Raw genomic sequence first — 21,762 nt, 5'->3', positions numbered from 1 at the left:
CCCTATCACGTACTGTGCTTTATGGAGATAAATAGCACTGCCATTTCTCCCCACCAGCAATCTCTCTGGATCTGAGTCACCGCTAGACGTTTTGTGATGCTCTTCTGAGCTGTCTCCCGCTTCAAGTTAGGAGAAATGTGATTCCTTCTAGTCAGTGAAATTAGTGGTTCTATTATTAATATTCCTCATATTATGTCTGTTCCTCTCTCCCTTTCTTTCAAAGTCAGACAAATGTACTCAAGCAAATAAAGAAACAGCAAACCAATTAGGATATTAAATTATATGTACTGAAATGCAATAAGATCATGTTATTCCCTGACATATTTGTACACCTGAAGTAATTGCTGTAATTGCCTCAACCAAGGCTTGTTCTGTGAAGTCTCCGGTGTATTTGAGAGAATTACATCATGCCACAAATGGAAGTGAGGGCTCTTTTGTCTGGAACCTGCAGGTTGCGTAGCCTAAAGCATGAGGAAGGAGAAAGCCAGCTGAAAGGGGGGGAGTGATCAGTCAGAAAATAATCGAAGCCTTGAACACTTGTTCTCAAGTTTCTACATTTTGCTAATTGTGTGTTTCTTTGTTTTATCTTTTTTCTACCTAATGAAAAAGCTTCAAAAACGAGAAAGGACATGCAGGGCATACATGAAGGTATCTGATCTATGCTAATGTACCACACTCTGCTTCTCTGCACCTCCCTCCCTCCCCTCCACTCCCCTGCTCTGCAGCATGTACCCTCGGTATTGTCATGTAGCCTCTCCCCCCTCTCTCTGTGCTTCCTGCATTTTGGAGTAATTGCTTCCACACAGCCATAATTGTGCCAAAGGTGCACGCTAAGTGGCCGAGACATCATTGGCAGTTACCAATGTAACTTATTTTCTCCCTTATATTTATAGGAGGATTTGGTTTTGTTTTTCGCTTATCTTTGTCTTCCATTGAATGGTCCTTTCTCTTTTTGCTTCAAGAATGTACATGCCTAAATATGTAACACAGTGATTCACAAACTGCATTTCATGGCTAAAATATGGGTAATTTCCTATATAAAGTTGGCCTGTGTGTCTTTTAAGGCACACATTCCTTTTTACAGTCACCTCCGATTCTGCGAGTCTCCTCAATAGAAAAGCCCATTACAGTGCTACAGTGCTAAGGATAGCTGTACTTAAGACTCTCTTTCCACCTGTGATGTATTCAAACCTTTGTCTTCCTCGGCCACACTCTGACCTTTAACATGTTAATTAATGACTGTTCATTCATCAGGGCACAGATTTTCATTTGTGTCATATATTAGAGGCACAAATCTGCGCTTTCCATTGGACTAATAAGGCTGGTGGGGGCAAACCAATTTGTGTCCTTCTCCATTTAATAGTTCCAGTGGCCTGCCGCTCTAAGTATTTTGGCCATATTGCTTCTCTGGCCATTAGGGACTTCTCAACATCCTTCTCCACCTGCCTCCAAAGTCAAGCTCTCTGACATCCAGATTGATCCTCAGGGACGTTGTTAAAATTGATCAGGTTAATTAGTCCTTAGATGGCCATACTTGTTAAAAATAAGAATTTTAGCTAAAAGCTACTATCCTTTCTCCCCAAATGTCTCATTATCGTCATCTCATTCATATTATTATTATTTTTTGTTGCAAATTTCCAGTGCATTGCATGTTTCTGTGGGACATGGGTCTATTTTTTGTTAGTGAGAGAAGATTTGAAATATGTATGTGACTAGATGACAGTGTGTGTGTGAGTGGGATGCTGTGTCGGCAGAATTTGACATACAATATAGTTGATGAGAAGTCACATTAGCCATCCGTGCTAGCTAGAGGAACTGGGCCCCCATTGATTACCTGATTAGTCTGATTGATTTGATAATTTTTTTAGGAGATCCCACTAGCGTCTGTATGTACTTTATCTACTGCCTGTGGAGTTCTAGCGACTGGCTAAACAGCTTGGATTTAATATTTCAAAATGCATAATGTTTTGGTTTTCTCAATGATTTGAGCTGTTTAATAGTGTTAAATGTTTATTATACAATACATTATAAATATTAGCTGATAAAAAAAAAATTGTCCAAGAAACATTGAAACACCCCTCAGTTTTAAACATATTCAATTATCTGCTTGAATGCACAGCAAATCACAAGAATTTACACTACATCGATACAGAGAAGATACTTGTGTGGAGCATTTGTTTAGCACTTACTCAAAACCCAAAACATTTTTTTTATGATCGTCCATAATATGTCAATGGGATTGCTTCGCCATGCATTATCAAAGCTATTCATATGACACCCCTCTTTGTTTTTGCTTATGACAATTACTGTAGTCGAATGTTTTCAGAATTGCTTACACATCTCTTTTTCTGATGGACACAGGCCATTGTAGACACAGTTGACAACCTTCTAAGACCAGAGGCTCTGAAGTCCTGGCATGATATGAACAGCACGGAACAGACACATGCTGCTACTATGTTACTGGATACCCTAGAGGAAGGAGCGTTCGTCCTTGCCGACAACCTAATGGAGCCGGCTATTGTGAAAGTACCCGCTGATAATATAAGTAAGTAATTGAATTCCCGGTAAACAAATAATAAAGCACGGCCAGTGATTTGAACGCAATCAGTCGTTTTTGATGCTGTATGCATATTTCAACTACTCATGTCGAGAAAGAAAATGAGTCTGTTCAATGAGTTCAGTCACAATGTACATGTAAAACAAAGTGATGAATTTCAGACAATTTCCAGGTTAATAGATTGGGAGGACTTGGTTTATAAATGCGTAGGTCTGCCCCATGTAATTCTATACATTAATGTGAACATTACCCTACTGCGGAGACCTAGTAAAAACAGTGTTTAGACCCTGTCTCCTCCTTTAACCTCAAAGCTCTCGGGACATGAGAGGGAATGAATGTAAAATGTTTCACTGTGCATTGCAACAACATTTCTTCTTTTTTTTATTCAAATGCTGCAGTTTTATCTTGTACATCCAGTCTTTCACCGGATTTTTACAAGTGTACTGTATCCCACAAAGGGACTCAACAGGAGCTAAAGGATCACCTTGGTTCTGACATTTTAACTCGGCAGCAACAATGTTGTTGCATAGAATCACTTGAACAATGTATTCAGTGGCTGTAGTACCTAACACCCCCGCACTCTTGCTTCGCCTTAGGAATGTAAGCAACCACGTCCTGGGCATCAACATTTTTCTTTTTTATTACCCTCGTCTTACTCAAAACACACTCTAACGTCTTGTATCTCTCTCTCCCGGTCTCTCTCTTTTCTTGTCTCTTTTTTTCCCCCTTCATCAACAAAACCCCAGTCCTGGATGTGTATGTGCTCAGCACGGACGGCCAGGTTCAGGATTTCAAATTTCCACAGGCCAGCAAGGGTGGTGTTTCTATCCAGCTGTCCTCCAATACTGTCAAGCTCAACAGTCGGAATGGTAAACCCCATACACTTCCCTCTCAGAAATCTCACTTCATTCACAGGCAGAGCTGCATGCGGGTGTTTATCCCAAGTGTGAGTGTTAGCTCAGACTTTTTGTTCCATTCCAGTGTCTATGAAAAGGTGAAGAGTCTGACGAACCGGTCTGTCAATGCAGCTTGTCAAAACTGACAATGCACAGTGATTACTCAGTGGGACTGTTAGATAGGAGCGACCACTAAGGATTTGAACCCTAAAACCCAGCACCATGATATTTTCTGAAGATAACTGACAAGGCCCACTTATGTTCCCCGATGGTCTAATCCGTTTTTTTTATTCTCAGCCCTTAGTTTTTTTTAACACTACAGTTACTGCTGCTTTTATTTGGAAGGAACATGTTTTCCTAGCCGCTTACCTATTATGTTTTTCCTTTCTTCAGGTGTTGCCAAGCTGGTGTTTGTTATGTACAAAAACCTTGGGCAGTTTCTCAGCACTGACAACGCCACGATCAAAATGTCCAACGATGCTTATGGGCGGAATGTGTCGGTGGCCGTAAATTCAGACATCATCGCCGCCTCCATCAACAAAGAGTCCAGTCGTGTGTTCATCACGGACCCTGTGATTTTCACCCTGGAACACATTGACGTAAGTCTTCCCAAGCTAAATGAATGGAGAGGTCATAAAACCGCTGGGAAAGAGAAGAGCCTGGCAGGCAGAAATCGTTTAATTCATTATAAATGCCTGGCTAGGTAAAATGTAAAAGTACAAAGTAAGTCGCTTTGGATTAAAGCATAGTCTAAATGGCATAAACAGGTAACTGCCAAAATAAAGGAAACACTAGAGTAAATGACGAATACAAAGTATATTGAAAGAAGGTGCTTCCACACAGGTGTGGTTCCTGAATTAATTAAGCAATTTAAACATCCCATCATGCTTAGGGTCATGTATAAAAATACCCAGTTGGCCATTATTGTAGCTACATGGCTCGAAGAAGTGATATCAGTTACTTTGAAAGAGGGGTCTCAAAGGAGCATGGGCTCCCGAGTGGCGCAGCAGTCTAAGGCACTGTATCTCAGTGCAAGAGGCATCACTACAGACAGGCTGTATCACATCCAGCCGTGATTGGGAGTCCCATAGGGCGGCGGACAATTGGTCCAGGTTTGGCCGGGGTAGGCCATCATTGTAAATAAGAATTTGTTCTTAAATGACTTGCCTAGTTAAATATAAAACAATAAGGGGTTTAAAGCAGTGGTTTCCAAAAATAAATCCCCAGGGCCCCCTTATTTACATTTAAATTGGTTTAGATCATTGTTTATTGAGAGAGCCTATATTAAATACACCATCATGTTTAATTTGAGGGACCTAAGAAATGTTGTTTTGAAGCTCATTTCCTGCATTTCTACATAGTCTAACAAGACTCATTACTATTTTAATGATGATAATAATATTAATGAATAAGGAAAATAAAGTCTAGACCCGATTTCCCAAAATGTTATTCCGCTACCAAATATGTTTTATTATAATTTACATGAACCTTCAATTGAATTATACATATTCTGTTTTACAGAAAGTGAATAGATCAATTGATACCAACAGAATCACACATTGTATAAGATTACTTCCCAAGCAATGTCCAATTTCTTTGAGTCCTCAACTTTAGAAGGTCGTAGGTCAGCTTCTGAATGTCATAGAGTAAAGATCTTACCATGTGTATCAGAGTCGCGTCTTCCTCTGGCATTTTACCACTTGTTTCTAGCCTAAAGCGTCGCAGATTTATGTGTTGTTTTAGATCGGTATAGACAATCGCGATCACGTTGGTATACAATATGTGTGTTTGACTGAGACGAGTAGGTCTTCAATTGGATTGAGATCTGGTGACTGAGACAGACCGATACACACACAGTTTAAAGGGTGTGTGTGTATGTCTCAGTCTCCAGATATCAACCCAATAGAACACTTTTCGGAGATTCTGGAGCGGCGCCTGAGACACCGTTTCCACAACCACCAACTAAACACCAAGTGATGGAATTAGTTGTGGAAGAATTGTGTCGGATTTCTCCAATAGAGTTCCAGACACTTGTAGGCTCTATCCCAAGGTGCATTGAAGCTCGTGGTGGCCAAATATATAAGATACTTTATATTGGTGTTTCCTTTATTTTATCAGTTACCTGTATATAAATATATAGATTTTTTTTAATTCCACATTTGGTTGTATTACAGACTGAATTCAAAATGGACTAAATAGAGTGTTGAGCCTAGGTGCATCCAATTGCCTTTGATCGTCCTTGAGAACTTCATTGGGGTCCACCTGTGGCCAACTCAATTGTTTGTACATGATTTAGAAATAAACACACCTGTCTATATGATGTTCCACAGTTGACATTGCATGTCAGAGTAGGAACTGACTATAGATCTTTGAAATAGAATTGTGATGAGGAATATACAGTTGAGTTTTAATGACTCCAACCTAAGTGTACGTAAACTTCCGGTTTACGTACACTTAGGTTGGAGTCATTAAAACTTGTTTTTCAACTACTCCACAAATGTCTTATTAACAAACTATAGTTTTGGCAAGTCTGTTAGGACAACTACTTTGTGCATGACACAAGTATTTTTTCCAACAATTGTTTACAGAAAGATTATTTCACTTATAATTCACTGTATCACAATCACAGTGGGTCAGAAGTTTACATACACTAAGTTGGCTGCCTTTAAACAGCTTGGAAAATTCCAGAAAATTATATCATGGCTTTAGAAGCTTCTGATAGGCTAATTGACATAGTTTGAGTCAATTGGAGGTGTACATGTGTATGTATTTCAAGGCCTACCTTCAAAGTCAGTGGCTCTTTGCTTGACATCATGGGAAAATCAAAAGAAATCAGCCAAGACCTCAGAAATAAAATTGAAGGTCTCCACAAGGCCTCCACAAGCCACGTTCATCTGTACAAACAATAGTATAAAGTATAGTATAAACACCATTGGACCACATAGCCGTCATACCGCTCAGGAAGGAGATGCGTTCTGTCTCCTAGAGATGAATGTACTTTGGTGGTGAAAAAAATCCCAGAACAACAGCAAAGGATCTTGTGAAGATGCTGGAGGAAACAGGTACAAAAGTATCTATATTCACAGTAAAATTAGTCCTATATCAACACAACCTGAAAGGCCGCTCAGCAAGGAAGAAGCCACTGCTCCAAAACCGCCATAAAAAAGCCAGACTACGGTTTGCAACTGCACATGGGGACAAAGATCGTACTTTTTTGAGAAATGTTCTCTGGTCTGATGAAACAAAAATAGAACTGTTTGGCCATAATGACCATTGTTATGTTTCGAGGAAAAAGGGGGAGGCTTGCAAGCCGAAGAAAACCATACCAACTGTGAAGCACAGGGGTGGCAGCATCATGTTGTGGGGGTGCTTTGCTGCAGGAGGGACTGGTGCACTTCACAAAATATATGGCATTGTGAGGGAGGATAATTATGTGGATATATTGACAAAATAGCCCTGACCTCAATCCTATAAAAAATGTGTGAGCAGGACTGAAAAAGTGTTTGCGAGCAAGGAGGCCGACAAACCTGACTCAGTTACACCAGCTCTGTCAGAAGGAATGGGCCAAAATTCACCCAACTTATTGTGGGAAGCTTTTTGTGGAAGAAAAAATGCTGAAATAAATAATTCTCTCTACTATTATTCTGACATTTCACATTCTTAAAATAAAGTGGTGATCCTAACTGACCTAAGACAGGGAATCTTTACGAAGATTAAAAGTCATGAATTGTGAAAAACTGAGTTTAAATGTATTTGGCTAAGGTGTATGTAAACTTCCGACTTCAACTGTATCTGGGGAAGGGTATAGAACAGTTTTTCGAGTGTTCAAAGTTTCAAAGAGCACAGTGTTCTCCATCATTGGGAAATCAAAAAAATATGGAACTTACCAGACTCTGCCTAGAGCTGGCCGTCCGACCAAACTGAGCAACCGGGCAAGAAAGACCTTGGTCAGCATGGTGATCAAGAACCTAATGACCACTTGACAGAACTACATAGTTTCTTTGGCTGAGATGGGAGAACTTGCCAGAAGGACAACAGTATCTACAACTCTTCACCAATCTGGGCTTTATGGGAGAGTTGCCAGATGGAAGCCACTCCTGAGAAAAAGGTACACAACAGCATGCCTGGAGTTTGCAAAATGGCATGTGAAAGTTAATGAAAAGATCCTGTGGTCTGAAAATGGAATGGCTTCAGAACAAAAATGTGAAAGTCCTTGAGTGGCCCAGCCAAAGCCCAGACTTGAATACCATTGAAAATTAATGGAAAGACTTCAAGATTGCTGTTCAATGCCGCTCCCATCTAACTCAACAGAACTTGAGACAATCTGCAAGGAAGAATGGGAGAAAATCCACAAATCTAGATGTGCAAATCTGATACAGACATCCCAAAGACGACTCAAAGCTGTAATCGCCGCCAAAAGTGCTTCTAACAAAGTATTGACTCTGTGGTGTGATTACTTATGTAAATGAGTAATGCATTTCATTTTCAATAAATTTGCAAAATGTTCTAAAAACCTGTTTTCACTTTGTCATTATGGGGTATTGTGTGTAGATGGGTGAGAAAAATAATAAATGTAATCCATTTTGAAATCAGGCTGTAACACAACTAAATTTGGAATAAGTCAAGCGATATGAACAGTTTTTGAAGGCACTGTCTATATCAACATTAGGATATAAATTATTCCCATTTTATTTTATGGAGGAACAAATTAACTCAGAAGAAATTACTGGAGCACCAATTATCCTTTGTCTTTTAAAGTTGTCAAGATGGATTCCCAGAGGTCTACGCATGAGTCCGTTCTTTATCCAGGAAATTGTTCATTTCCAAAGACAAGCCAATTGTATAAAGAAACAATAATAACATGAGGAACAAACAGGCAGGCAGCGTTTCTCAACCAGTCGAAATCATGAATTAGCTGGGATCATATGGATATATATATATATATATACAAAGAAATGTCAATTGAAAAAGTGTAAACCTAAACAAAGTGCAGCTAGTTTGCAGTCTTTCCAGCTTCAGTTTGAAGTGATTGTTTTAGCTGTGTTGTTGGCTAGCTCCTCTGAACAACATTGTCCTGATAAGTTGTCACATTTTCTATGCCATGCGAAATCGCTCCTCATTAGTGCATTATTGATTTATCCAACACCGGCTTCTCGGGCCTTATCACAGGGTACAATTACCAAGTTGATGTTTATTTTTTTAACTAGGAAAGTCAGTTAAGAACAAATTCTTATTTACAATGATGGCTTAGGAACAGTGGGTTAACTGCCTTGTTCAGGGGCAGAATGACAGATTTGTACCATGTCAGCTCGGAGATTCGATCTAGCAACCTTTCGGTTACTGGCCCAATGCTCTAACCACTAGGCTACCTGCCGCTGGTGTACAAGGTAATTTAGGTAGATATGTACATATAGCAGTGTATATGATGAGTTAAAATAGTTAGTACAGGGAGGGTCAATGCAGATAGTCTGTGTAGCTATTTGGTTAACTATTTAGTGGTGTTATGGCTTGGGGGTAGAAGCTGTTCAGGGTCCTGTTGGTATTGCCTTGGTAGATTTAGTAAGTAGGCAACCAAATTAGATATGATTTTATTAAATAAATTAAGAAAGTGCATTATGCACCTCCCCTTTATCAGTTCAGTATCTTTATGCGAGTGGAAAAAAGTTCATAGGTTCTGTACAAATTATGATTTGGACAGTCAGTTATTTCAACACTTAATCTTATCATCAGATGGACCACTACTTCAACTCCAATTGCTCCTTTTGGAATTATTCGGAGAGGAGCATGATGGGATACTGGTCCACCCAGGGCTGCAAGCTCCTGGGCTCCAATAAGACCCACACCACCTGCTCCTGCAGTCATCTCACCAACTTTGCAGTTCTCATGGCACATCGGGAAATCTCGGTAAGCAGCTCCTGTTTTGGTATATTAATTAATTGATTTATTCTTGGGTAAAAGAATTTGTAGAGTTTAAACCAATTTAAAAGTACAAAGAAATCACAGATGATAACACATGAAATAGTTAAATACACTTATTTCTGATGTACATTTTGGTAGATTTGCAGTATCATCTTTCATCTTATTTTCCCTCTATTCATTAGATAATTCATTTTCCTAAAGCCCATTAATTTCAATGATTTTATTGTACCACAAAGTGTATTTCATGAGGGTCTGTAGGCCTAATACTCCATGTTTAAAAAGTGTATGCAGGTTGTAGGAATTAAAAAAGCCTCTGTAGGAGTTAATATGACGTGGCCTAACTACAGCGCCTTGCTTTAAATTCCACCCAGTCAGTTGTCCTCTATCAGATGCTAATTGTACTCATCTGAAGGGCTCAGTCCATGATTGATGGCTGCTGAGCATTTATTTCCTCATGTCTCCTATGAAATAGAAAAGTAATTTTCCCATGGCTCTTGCCGAAATGAAGTATGGAAGCATTGGCCGTCCTCTATTTTTTATTGACAAAAACAGGCATATTAATATGCCCCATCCGTTATCCCCGTAGGGCCAAGTTGGAGTGCACGAATTACTCTTGACTGTCATCACCCGGGTGGGCATCGTTGTCTCGCTGGTGTGCTTGGCCATCAGCATTTTCACCTTCTGCTTCTTCCGGGGCCTGCAGAGCGATCGCAACACCATCCACAAGAACCTGTGCATCAATCTCTTCATTGCCGAGTTAATATTCCTAATCGGTATTGATATGACCGAACCCAAGGTAAGCAGCACAGATTTACCACTTCTTTGTGAATATATTATTTTATGTATATTTTTCTATATTTTTCACCCCAAACTAAAAACCCTTCAATGTGAAAGTCATGTGACTTTCAAACATAGTTGTGTTTAACCTTCAGTACTTGTCCTCTGCATGGCATGGGTCAGACAGACAGCACCATTAATATGGATTACAGAGGAGGGATGTCATGCAGTACTTTCCACCTTTTTCTTCGTCACTGAAACACTCAATACGGCCTCTGCACGCTTTTTAGTTCTTTAATTTCCTCTGTATTCTCTTTTAGTTCTTCTTCTCTCCATGGCCTTTGTGTAGTCATAGTACCTTCCACCTCCACACAGTCAGTATTCACTGTACAACCAAGGCTCAATGAAAGGACAAAACCAGAAGTAATTCAAATAGGTTGACCATGGAGCCAGCAGCACTTAGCCTTTCAAGTCAACTGTCATTTTAAGCAGCCAGCTGCAAGGTCGAACTTGAGCGAACCTGTACGGAGCATAGTGTGTTTGAATATTTTCTTGTCTTTCAATGGGAAGCGTGATAACTTTTACTTCTGTTCATTACTTACATTGAAATGCACATAACCACTGTATAATAACAATCGCACTCAATTAAATGACATCATTTTCATTGGGATTTGAGAAGATTAACATGGAATGTTGTTGCTCAGTTAATTCCTCATAAGTTGTTACTTTATTTCAAGTTAATATCTATAGTATTTTGATCAATTGAAACGATTAATCCATCCACTATAGGTTGGCTGTTCCATCGTCGCTGGGATTTTGCATTTCTTCTTCCTGGCCTCGTTTTCCTGGATGTGTTTGGAGGGCGTTCAGTTGTACCTGATGATGGTGGAAGTTTTCGAGAGTGAACATTCAAGGAAAAAGTACTACTATGTATCTGGATACCTTCTCCCAGCCATTGTGGTGGGTGTCTCTGCTGCTATCGACTACAGGAGCTACGGGACAAAGAAAGCGTATGTAAAAATGTTTCCGCTATTTTGTTCTCTAAAAAACTGTCTTAGTCCATTTAGTCTGTGTGTATACACAGCCCTGTGACTACGAACTATCTTTTCTGTCGTTGCTTTTGTCTGCACCTGGGACCCCTTCCTGGAATGGACTGATCCATTTTTTATGTCATTTTAAAGAGCCTGACAGACTCAACACTGTGGTTTCTAGGGGGGCATGGCAACATTAATGCCTTTCTGTTCAAAGACCCTCCTGCGACCTCTTGTTTTTAAATGCTCTCTTAAAGAGAGGAGTGCTGTCTGGAAAAAGGCTTTTACATAGATTAATGATAGTATTTTAGCTAAGCTTCAGGGTTGAGGCTAGAGTCCTCACTTTTGTCTTGTGTAACCATGTAACTGCAATGTGGGACTTTGTTTTTAGATGGCTTTTTTAGGTGGCTTTTTCATTGATTATTGACAATAAACTAACTACCATGTGTTAACAGGGTACGTTTTTGTCCTCATAATTCATGCCCGTGCATTAATATTTGGCCTAAGGAGGCTGGGTTTAGTTGTTCCTCTTACGTGTGTGTTGTTCTTTTACGGATTCCTAATATTTGTTTTATCTTCCATCGTAGTTGCTGGCTAAGAGTGGACAATCACTTCATATGGAGCTTTTTAGGACCTGTCACCTTCATCATCATGGTAAGTTAGTTTTCTTTTCCTGAGAGGCAGAGGGAGAGAGATAGGAAAAGAGAGAGAGAAAAATGTTCCTCCGTGATTGGCCACACTGATACAGTATGTTCATAGTGACTCGCAATTGTCTCTATCAAGGACCGATGAGATGTACAACAACCACAGTGTGAAAAGACATAAGGTCAAATAGTATCTTTGAATTTTGTTGTTGTTGTTGTGAAACCCAACTTTCCTGCTCAAATCCATTTTTGAACAAGGAGGACACAAAATACAAAACATTTCAGTTATTTTCATGCTTCCATGCTGTAGTATTTAGTAGTATTAGTAGTATTTATTGGGATCCAGAATTAACCACTTCCTGGGGTCCAAACAGGAAACTAAACACAACAAATAATATACATAATATAATAGTCATAATATACATAATACACATAATATACACTAGATAATATCCTGCCTCTGCCTCACGCTTCAGAAACAAGAGATGGCTCCTGCCCTTTGAGCCGTTGCAGCTCGCACAAGCCAAGGATTCGTGCAAGGTCACCCACCTACATAATACAATGAATAATACAGTGCAAAATACAATACAAAATATATAAAACATGTCTGTGTCTTCACAGTCCCCATGGTGCCGTAAGGTGTTATTTTATCTGGTTTTATTCCTTGGGTGGCAGATAGTTTGATGTAGTCATGGCTCTATGTAATACTGTGCATTTCCCTAGCCTGTGTTCTGGACCTGGGGACTTGTGAAGAGACCTCGGAATGCATGTCTTGTGTTGTACTGATAAGGGAAAGGGGGATACCTAGTCAGTTGTACAACTGAATGCCTTCAACAGAAATATGTCTTCCGCATTTAACCCAACCCCTCTGAATCAGAGAGGTGCAGACGTCTTCGGCACCCGGGGAACAGTGGGTTAACTACCTTGCTCAGGGGCAGAACGACAGATTTTTACCTTGTCAGCTCGGGAATTCGATCCAGCAACAGTGGCCGAACTGTGTGCTAACTGCTTGAACAAACAGTTCAGTACCTTGCACAAAGACCATTAGTGATGCAGTCAATCTCTCCTCAACTTTGAGCCGAGAGAGATTGACATGCATGTTCCTGACATTCACCCTCTGTGTACATCTAAGTGCAATATGTGCTGCTCTGTTCTGGATCAACTGCAATTTACCTGTCCCTCTTTGCATGGCTACACAACTGGGCAATAGTCCAGGTGCGACTAAACTAGAGCCTGTAGAACCTGTCTGGTTGACTGAGATGTCAAGAAAGCAGAGCAATGCCTTATCATGGACAGACCTCTTCCCGTTTTAGCAACCTTTGTCTATATGTTTTGACCATGAGTCTGTAAGTCCTTACAAAAAAAAACATCACCTAGGTGAACCCAGGGGTATGCTATGATCCCTTATTGATATCCCTTTTTAAATCTACTTCAATCAGTGTAGATGAAGGGGAGGAAACCGGTTAAAGAAGGATTTTTAAGCTTTGAGACACGGATTGTGTATGTGTGCCATTCAGAGAGTGAATGGGCAAGACAAAATATTAAAGTGCCTTTGAACGGGGTATGGTAGTAGCTGTCAGGCGCACCGGTTTGAGTGTGTCAAGAACTGCAATGCTGCTGGGTTACTCACACCTTTTCAAACAGTTTCCTGTGTGTGTCAAGAATGTTCCACCATCCAAAGGACATCCAGCCAACTTGACATAACTGTGGGAAGTATTGGAGTCACCATGGGAAGAATTTTGACACCTTGTATGCCCTGACGAATTGAGTCTGTTCTGAGAGCAAATGCTCCTACTGTTTTGTTCACTCAATGTATGTGCTGTTCAAGCGTTATTTACTGGTCATGACATTATTATCTCCAACTCGATCAATGGAGGTTCGGTGGCTCCCAGGGAAGAGGCCCGGGGGAGTATTATTTTCCCATTTGGAAAAAAAGAAATAAGAAATAGCTGGTGGCATTCATCGGATGTCAGAGCCCTTTTGACTGTCTATTGTTTTGGCCTCTTTCACACCAGGTGAATGGTAACAGTCTCCAAACTGTCTCCTGTGAAGAGGGAGGAAGAGCAATATTTGCTCAGCGCTGTGTTCATTATCGGGCGTAATGGCTGGATTTACAGACGCGCTGATCTCCCTGAGTGAGAACACAGCTGCCAGAAGGAGGGCTTCCTCTTTGCTGCATCTTATTGCAGTGCTTTGCTGCTTTATGACAACGGCTGGCCAGCGAGGCTTTGTAACACACGAACGACTTACCCGTTCGGTAGAGAAATATAATACAATTCCCTTAAATTGCAAATTAAAGGGGGTGTGTTAAATATTTATCCCTGTGTCAGCAAATGCTCTGCCAACTGCGTGAGATAGTTATTCTCTAAATTGGACATTGTTTTTTTTTCTTCTTCTCTTTAGTTTCAGAATTATTTGCATGAAAAAATGTGTTGGCTGTTGAGATGATAATCCGGAATCCCAGTCCCAGTGACCTGCATGATAAAGCGGTGACCCTGACAAAACTGATATATTGTTGCAGTGCTAATGTTGGACAGGAATGAGGATTTGCAGTTCTAGCGGACGGAGGTATCGTAATGCTGCTTTTTTACTTTTTGCAGAAATTGACAACAAACGGTGAAGCACAAGGGTAGGGGATCTCAAGGGAATGTGTGGGAGCAAGGTTTTCCACAACCTGTGACCCTGATTCCTCAACAAATTGGCTTTGTCCTTGTCAATGAGATAGGAGAGTGGAAGACACAGACAGACAAAAAAAGCATCCAATCTCACATTCAGTGGCTAGCTGCAGCAGCCACAGCTCCTGTCTTCGAACACCATACTCTCCCGCTGTGTAACTTTTGGTCTAACCCGAGTTGGTCAGGCTCAGTGAAAAGCACTCACAAAAATGTTGTTTTTCCTCTTCCTCCCTAGTTTTTTTTTTTACTCCCCCCACCTCCCTGAAAGCCGTCTTAAAGCCCAGACTTGAAGTGAAGCTTGAAGAAGCACTCTGTTCAGCCCTGTTCTCAGGCAAGAGGTTAGTTGGCCCTGTCTCCGGGCACAGAGGGTATTAGCTCCATGAAGAAGGAACATGGAAGTAATGAGTGGTGGGGGGAAACCATTAGTATGCCTGAGATGCTTTAACAGCAAGCCTTTGGATCATGACACGTCGCAAGCAGTTCCTATCATCCGGACAGCTCCATCTGCACCTTTAATATTTCATCCCCAGTTCACAAGGAGTTCAGGGTTGTAGCACACACTCGACACATACTCGCTCAGGAAAAAGCTTTCTCCTCGGTCCCAGTGTGGCAGAGATGCTTCTGCTTGGCTAGCGGTGATGGTTCAGAGCAGAGAGAGAGAGGCCCAGGCCTAGTAGCTTGCAGGCTGCCACTCTCACTAGGTAGACTGGGCCCTGGGGAAGGCAGAGAAAGCATGTTGGTAGGGGTAGTGAACATGTGCTATGCTAGCTAGGGTCCTTTAAAGTACTGTTGTCTCCGTCCTCTGTCTCATTGGATCCATGTCACCACTCCAGGGTGTGTGAAAGGCATTTCCAAGTGCCCGACTCATGCAAGCAAAGTGACAAAAATGATTTGTCTGATGGCGGCATAAACAAAACGCTGCATCACTATGAAAGTCCATCTATGTTTTTTTTTTCTTGCCTTCGCTTGTTATGCTCTGCTTATTGTTCTGTGACTCTGGTTGATTAGGCGGGGGAGGGGGAGATATTGATCACCTAGCTACTCCTTTCATAGCAGAGTGCAGTAGAGCGCAAGGGGAGCGTGAATGAACAGCCAGACATGTCCAGTACATTATGGAGCTCACAAAGCACCTCCATTTGTCTCATTCCTTCACATTGGTGTTTTCACGCTCTTTTTCTCTTTCATTCGCTCTTGCAGCATTCAGAAGATAACCTGAGACAATTGAGCTTTGTTCATGTTCAACTAAGTAAACTATTTCAAATTCATATAGTTAAATCACCCCTCACCAGAATTTCTTTAATTTCTGAAATCAAGATGTGGAAGGTTTATATTAGCAGAACAAACAGGTTTTGTTGTTGGTTGTTTGTTTCTATAATTTATTAACAGTCTTTCTACATTCGTCCAGGGTTCACACAGAGTGCTTGAAGTACTTGAATTTGGAGCTCAGAAAATCAAGTGATGGAATACCTTGAAAATCTGACATTTCCTCTATTTTGTCCTTGAAAAGTCCTTGAAATTATTGGAGCCGATTTATATGCTTGGACTGCTCAATATAATTATCCAGAAATTTTATTTCTGATCAATTGTTGTGAGAGGGAGACACTTTTGTTTGTTTCCCATCGTTTCAATTGACAAGGGTTGCACTCGTCTGTTCATTTTTTGCGGTAAAACCACGTGCAGTTATTGTGAGGACGACAATGTTGGCTTCAATTTGGCTTTCCATAAAAAGCTTTCCAATACAAAGTGAACTATTTTTTGGGTTGCGCTTTCTCATTTGAAAAACATGACACAAACCCCTAGAACATCTCAAATGGCGAGGGTGAGCATAATGCTACTGCTAGCCTACGTGGACAGGCGTTATCAGTGTGCTTGTATCGCCAACACTTCTACGGGTAGGCATTACAAATCGTCATGCATGCAATCTATTTAGTCAGGCAATGTCCATATTATCCTGTCATACTTAGAATGTCATCATAATTTGAATGCAAATGCATAGTGCCATTGGGAAGAACTATAAAATGCGTTAGTCTTAAAGTTGTAATGTATACTTTTTTTTACACTTTTTGCATGCTTTTGGGCGAGAGTTTTTTCTATACTTTTAAATATAAAATCGAGGCCCTTGAAAATTGCAATTTAGTGCTTGAAGAATTCCTTGAAAGTCCTTGAATTTGATTTGCCAATGTCTGTACGAACCCTGTTTATAACATACAATATCATTCAAATGTTTCGGGTCACTTGTCCTTGTTTTTGAAAGAAAAGCAACATTTTTGTCCATTAAATAACATTGTTCAAAAATACAGTGTAGACATTGTGAATGTTGTAAATGACGATTGTAAATGAAAAAGCTGGTGTGAGTAACAGACGCCTCACAATTCCTCAACTGGCAGTTTCATTAAATAGTACCCGCAAAACACCAGTCTCAACGTCAACAGTGAAGAGGTGACTCCGGGATTCTGGCCTTCTAGGCAGAGTTGGAAAAAAAAGCCATATATCAGACTCGCCAATAAAAATGTAATATTAATGGGCAAAAGAGCACAGACACTGGACAGAAGAACTCTGCCTAGAAGGTCAGCATCCCGGAGTCGCCTCTTCACTGTTGATGTTGAGACTGGTGTTTTGCGGGTACTATTTAATGAAGCTGCCAGTTGAGGACTTGTGAGGTATCTGTTTCTCAAACTAGACACTCTAATGTACTTGTCATCTTTCTCAGTTGTTCACCGGGGCCTCCCACTCCTCTTTCTATTCTGGTTAGAGCCAGTTTGCGCTGTTCTGTGAAGGGAGTAGTACACAGCGTTGTACGAGATCTTCAGTTTCTTGGCAATTTCACGCGTGGAATAGCCTTAATTTCTCAGAACAAGAATAGACTGACGAGTTTCAGAAGAAAGGTCTTTGTTTCTAGCCATTTTGAGCCTGTAATCGAACCCACAAATGCTGATGCTCCAGATTTTCAACTAGTCTAAAGAAGGACAGTTTTATTGCTTCTTTAATCAGTACAACAGTTTTCAGCTGTGCTAACATAATTGCAAAAGGGTTTTCTAATGATCAATTAGCCTTTTAAAATGATGAACTTGGATTAGCTAACACAATGTGCCATTAGAACACAGGAGTGATGGTTGCTGATAATTGGCCTCTGTACTCCTATGTAGATAGTCCATAAAAAAATATGCTTTTTCCAGCTACAATAATCATTTTCAACATTAACAATGTCTACAATGTGTTTCTGATCAGTTTGATGTTATTTTAATGAACAAAACATTAGATTTTCTTTCAAACACAAGGAAATCTTCTAAGTGACCCCAAACTTTTGAACGGTAGTGTAGACAGTAGGCTATGCGTATGTGCGTGCGTTCAAGAGTCAGAGACCCGGTTCTGTCTCAGAATAGATAGTTTTAGGAGTAAATCATTTGGAGCTGCTCCTGATTGGCCCATGCAGCTCCCTCTGTGTGTCTCTAAATCATGGTATTGATATATTTTTAAAGGGCTGAAAGATACAGCACACAGTAATCCACTCTGAACTTGATATGTACCACTGGCTTTCTTATGATTTCATCTGGTATTAAAACAAGGAAGAGAAAGTGATGGGAATCTCTCCCTCCCTGCCTGTCTGTCTATTTTCCTGCACAGGAATTGGAGAAATATACTGCGTTCCATATAGCGTTTTATAGTTGCCAGACTGTAGCCGTGTTTTTTGGCTGGACTGCGATGGATTTTAATGCATGTTCATGGTCTTATTGATATAGAATGACACAACATTTGGCGCCAGTCTGCTTGTCTGAGTCTTGCAGGACGATAGATGTCTATTACATTAGGGCAGTGGATGAGAGAAGCTCGGGAAGGCACTCCTATTTTAATAGTTATGGACAAATTAACAGTTTTTTCTCCTTCACCATGCCATTAATCTCCATCAATTAACAAAGCCATTACTCTGTTTTGACAGCTCAATCTCATCTTCCTGGTCATCACCATGTACAAAATGGGGAAGCACTCCACTACTCTGAAACCAGACTCCAGCAGATTGGAGAACATCAAGTAAGTAGAGATTCTGGGTAAATGCACATTTTCCAATATTCTTGGCAATAAACAGATATTTCCACAAACCCATAAAGACAATAGTACTGTATGGCATGGTAAAAATGTTCTATGTACTGTAGAGGTAATGATTTTGATAAGTCGAATTTGTGTCCTTGTCGGTAGCATTAATGTATCTATATCTGGTACACATTTAAATTGTCCATACAGAAAATTGACCAGAGGAGTTCCAATTGATCTCCAGGGAGATCATATTTTACACAGAGACTGGTGGTTTCGGGTGGGGGATTATGGCATGACCGTCCTGCAATGATGACAACATTTACTTTGTGAATGGTCTTTCGTCTTTGTTGTATTCCTCTGTGTCAGCGACCACTGGATTGTGTTGGCATGGCACAAACCATTCGTAAACGTCTGGCTCAAAGTATACGCTGTTAGTGCTTCAGGGTGGGATGAGTGGAAGCACTGTCATGTGATTCCCATGGAACAACAAAAACAATTTGAGTCCTAGAAAAGAAGTCCACCCTCCCTTAACTCCACTCCCTCCCCATCCCTTAACGAGTGTGTGGTCACCTCTGCATTTGCTACGTGTTTTGCTTTGGGGAAAGTAAATGTTTGTTTTTTTTGAATCACTAGTGGATATTGTCTTTTTGGTGCGTAATGAAACTACACTGCATAACATGTTTCCTCCAAGCAATGTTTGTACACGTATAAGTATTACTGTATTTTCTGTTGTCTTCTTGTGGTCTTATGTTGTCTGCACCAATCCTCAAGGACTTTGGTTAGTCACCCACATAGATGGGAATCAGCATAGCACCAGTGTCATTGCATGTTGCATGTCAAAGGGAAAGCTAATCTGCAGCGTCTCTCGTTTCTCTTCCTGTTGCGTTTCTTCTTTTCTCTCTGTCCTGTCTTCCACACCAGTAATTATCGCGTTTGTGACGGCTACTATAATACCGATTTGCCCGGGTAAGCTTTCACCATACATTTCCCCCAAATTGTCTTCATCGCAGAGCGGACATAGTAATATAAACACAAATTGAACGGCACGCAAGTGGTTTGAACTGACCAGTTTACACATTTTGTAATTTCATCAACAGCCAAATACACACACAGACTCTCGCTACTTGTTAGCCTCTTAATTTCATTCCCTCGTAATTTTCCTAAAATCAAAGGTGAAGATCTCTGCCTCAAAATGCCAACTAACCACGCTGTGATGCGTCTGATCTAATTTGTGTTTCTCTTTCCCGCTTATCATGCTCTCTAGCTATGAAGATAATAAACCATTTATCAAGTAAGGACATTAGCCTCAGAAGTCTGAGACTGTTCTTCAGCCTGTAGTTGATTTTCCTCACCATTCTGCCTCTCTCTCTCTCTCTCTCTCTCTCTTTCTCTCTGTGATCACTCCAAGGTGCTCCTCATTTTCTTTACTTAATGTTCACATCCCCATGTCTCTCCGTCCATCCGTCCGTCTTGTCTCTATCCAGTTTGCTGTTGTGTGTCTTCACCTGTGAAGGTGTTTGAAGGCTCCATAGGACCTTCACACAACCGGCTCCAGGCTTTCCTATAGAAATAATAAATATATTAAAGACTTGTTGAAAGAGAGACAAAACACAGGTAATAATTTTTATCGAGGTTGATCCCCACCCCACCCCCCCCCCACCTATCCCCCTCCCCAGATATGATATGATACCAAAAGAACAGTATCTGTAGTCAAGCTCGCGTGTCCCATAAACATTGTGTGAATGTTGTCTGAGTTTTTGGACTCCTTGGCTGAATCTGCCGGTGTAGATGTCCAGTCTGTCCACCTGTCATGGTCTAGCTAGCACAGATTGATCGTTATTCCAAGAGAACACAATATCCCCCTCACACTGGATTTCCTTTTTAAAAAAAATGTATTTGTTTGTTCAGATCCTGGGTCCTGGGGGCGTTTGCACTGCTTTGCCTGATGGGACTGACGTGGTCGTTCGGCTTGTTCTTTATCAACGAGTCCTCTGTGGTGATGGCCTACCTCTTCACAATATTCAACACCTTCCAAGGAATGTTCATCTTCATTTTCCACTGCCTTCTCCAGAAAAAAGTATGTTTGCTTCCTTTATAAGTTTGCACTATAATGTTGCACAAACACTACGTGAGACTGAATCAGTTGTGGGGTGAGTGGGGTAAGTTGAGCCAAAGGTTTGGTTGAGTCACCCTTTGCTTTGTTTCTAGGAGACCATGCACAAAATTAATCAGGTGACCAAATATTTAGGAAGAGGTCATCATTTCATGGAGTCGATAAAAGAAGAAACCACATGGAAAACTCACATTTATTTATTGTGTTATAGGTTTCATGATGATTGTATCTAAACAAAAGTTTTAAGATTGTTTTGTATATCAGTTGGAGTCTCTATAAGCTACAATATGAGGTCCTAAACCTAGCATGAAAGTGCATCCTTGTACCTGTGTGGGCTAATAACGTCAACATTTTGCCTTGGGGCAAATTGAGATAATGGCCACAATATCCCATACAAATTATTATTACATTTAGTCAGTTTTATCCATAATATGCATAGTATTTGTGCAATGTGTCATGCATATGAACTCAAGATTTTTGTTACAGAGCAGACATCATCATGCACTGTAAACAAGCAGGGGTCTAGCCCCCCTTGAGGTTCTTGAGAAGCCAAGGAAGTGAGAGAAGGGAAGAAGTCCATTTGAGCAGCAGCAAGTGATGAAATATAGTCTGAATGACATTGAAGAGGTACATTGACAAAAAGAAGACAAACATGTACCTGTCCGAAAGAGAGTCTATAACAGAGCAGCAGAGGTGCACAACTTCTTATCTAATGAAATTAAGGTTGAGCTTGCTAACGATATCAAGAATCTTGCAGACCAGTTTCATGGGCTTAGTAGCCTCAAATGCAGAGAACTTTCCTACGAATTAGCACATCGAAACAACATCCATGTCCCAGACAACTGGTCAATAAATGGAAGGGTAAGTAATATTGAAGGCAGAGATCTATATCTGAATGTAGGCATACATTTAAGATATACAATATAACAAACCCCCATTCCTTGAATTCAACTTTGACCTACCAGCACCATCACCCACTGTCACAGGACACCAGTCCTCACTTATCCCAAGGCGGCTCAACTTACCCAATTCCTATGCTCAATTTACCCCATACCTAGACCACTATTTTTGGACAAGCTATGTTTTCAAAACTGTTGTGTTTACATTAATTCTGGCTA

General features: G+C 40.6%; 1 protein-coding gene across 2 annotated transcripts in view; it reads left to right on the top strand.

Annotated features, from left to right (window-relative positions):
* Positions 1–21,762, top strand: part of LOC139406913 (adhesion G protein-coupled receptor L2a) — a 197,838-nt gene that overhangs the window by 162,040 nt on the left and 14,036 nt on the right. Inside the window, exons 9-20 of one of the 2 annotated variants that reach the window (XM_071150070.1) lie at positions 610–648; positions 2,362–2,545; positions 3,304–3,426; positions 3,847–4,052; positions 9,184–9,357; positions 9,959–10,168; positions 10,939–11,159; positions 11,768–11,834; positions 18,437–18,528; positions 19,453–19,497; positions 19,796–19,822; positions 20,440–20,608. In XM_071150070.1, coding sequence (XP_071006171.1) covers positions 610–648; positions 2,362–2,545; positions 3,304–3,426; positions 3,847–4,052; positions 9,184–9,357; positions 9,959–10,168; positions 10,939–11,159; positions 11,768–11,834; positions 18,437–18,528; positions 19,453–19,497; positions 19,796–19,822; positions 20,440–20,608 — 1,557 coding nt within the window. The remainder of the gene's footprint in view (positions 1–609; positions 649–2,361; positions 2,546–3,303; positions 3,427–3,846; positions 4,053–9,183; positions 9,358–9,958; positions 10,169–10,938; positions 11,160–11,767; positions 11,835–18,436; positions 18,529–19,452; positions 19,498–19,795; positions 19,823–20,439; positions 20,609–21,762) is intronic. The other variant, XM_071150072.1, reaches the window with a different exon arrangement.

Source organism: Oncorhynchus clarkii, chromosome 4, assembly GCF_045791955.1.
Source record: "Oncorhynchus clarkii lewisi isolate Uvic-CL-2024 chromosome 4, UVic_Ocla_1.0, whole genome shotgun sequence".
NCBI classification, from domain to species: Eukaryota; Metazoa; Chordata; class Actinopteri; order Salmoniformes; family Salmonidae; genus Oncorhynchus; species Oncorhynchus clarkii.
This window is presented reverse-complemented; position numbering and strand designations above follow the sequence as displayed.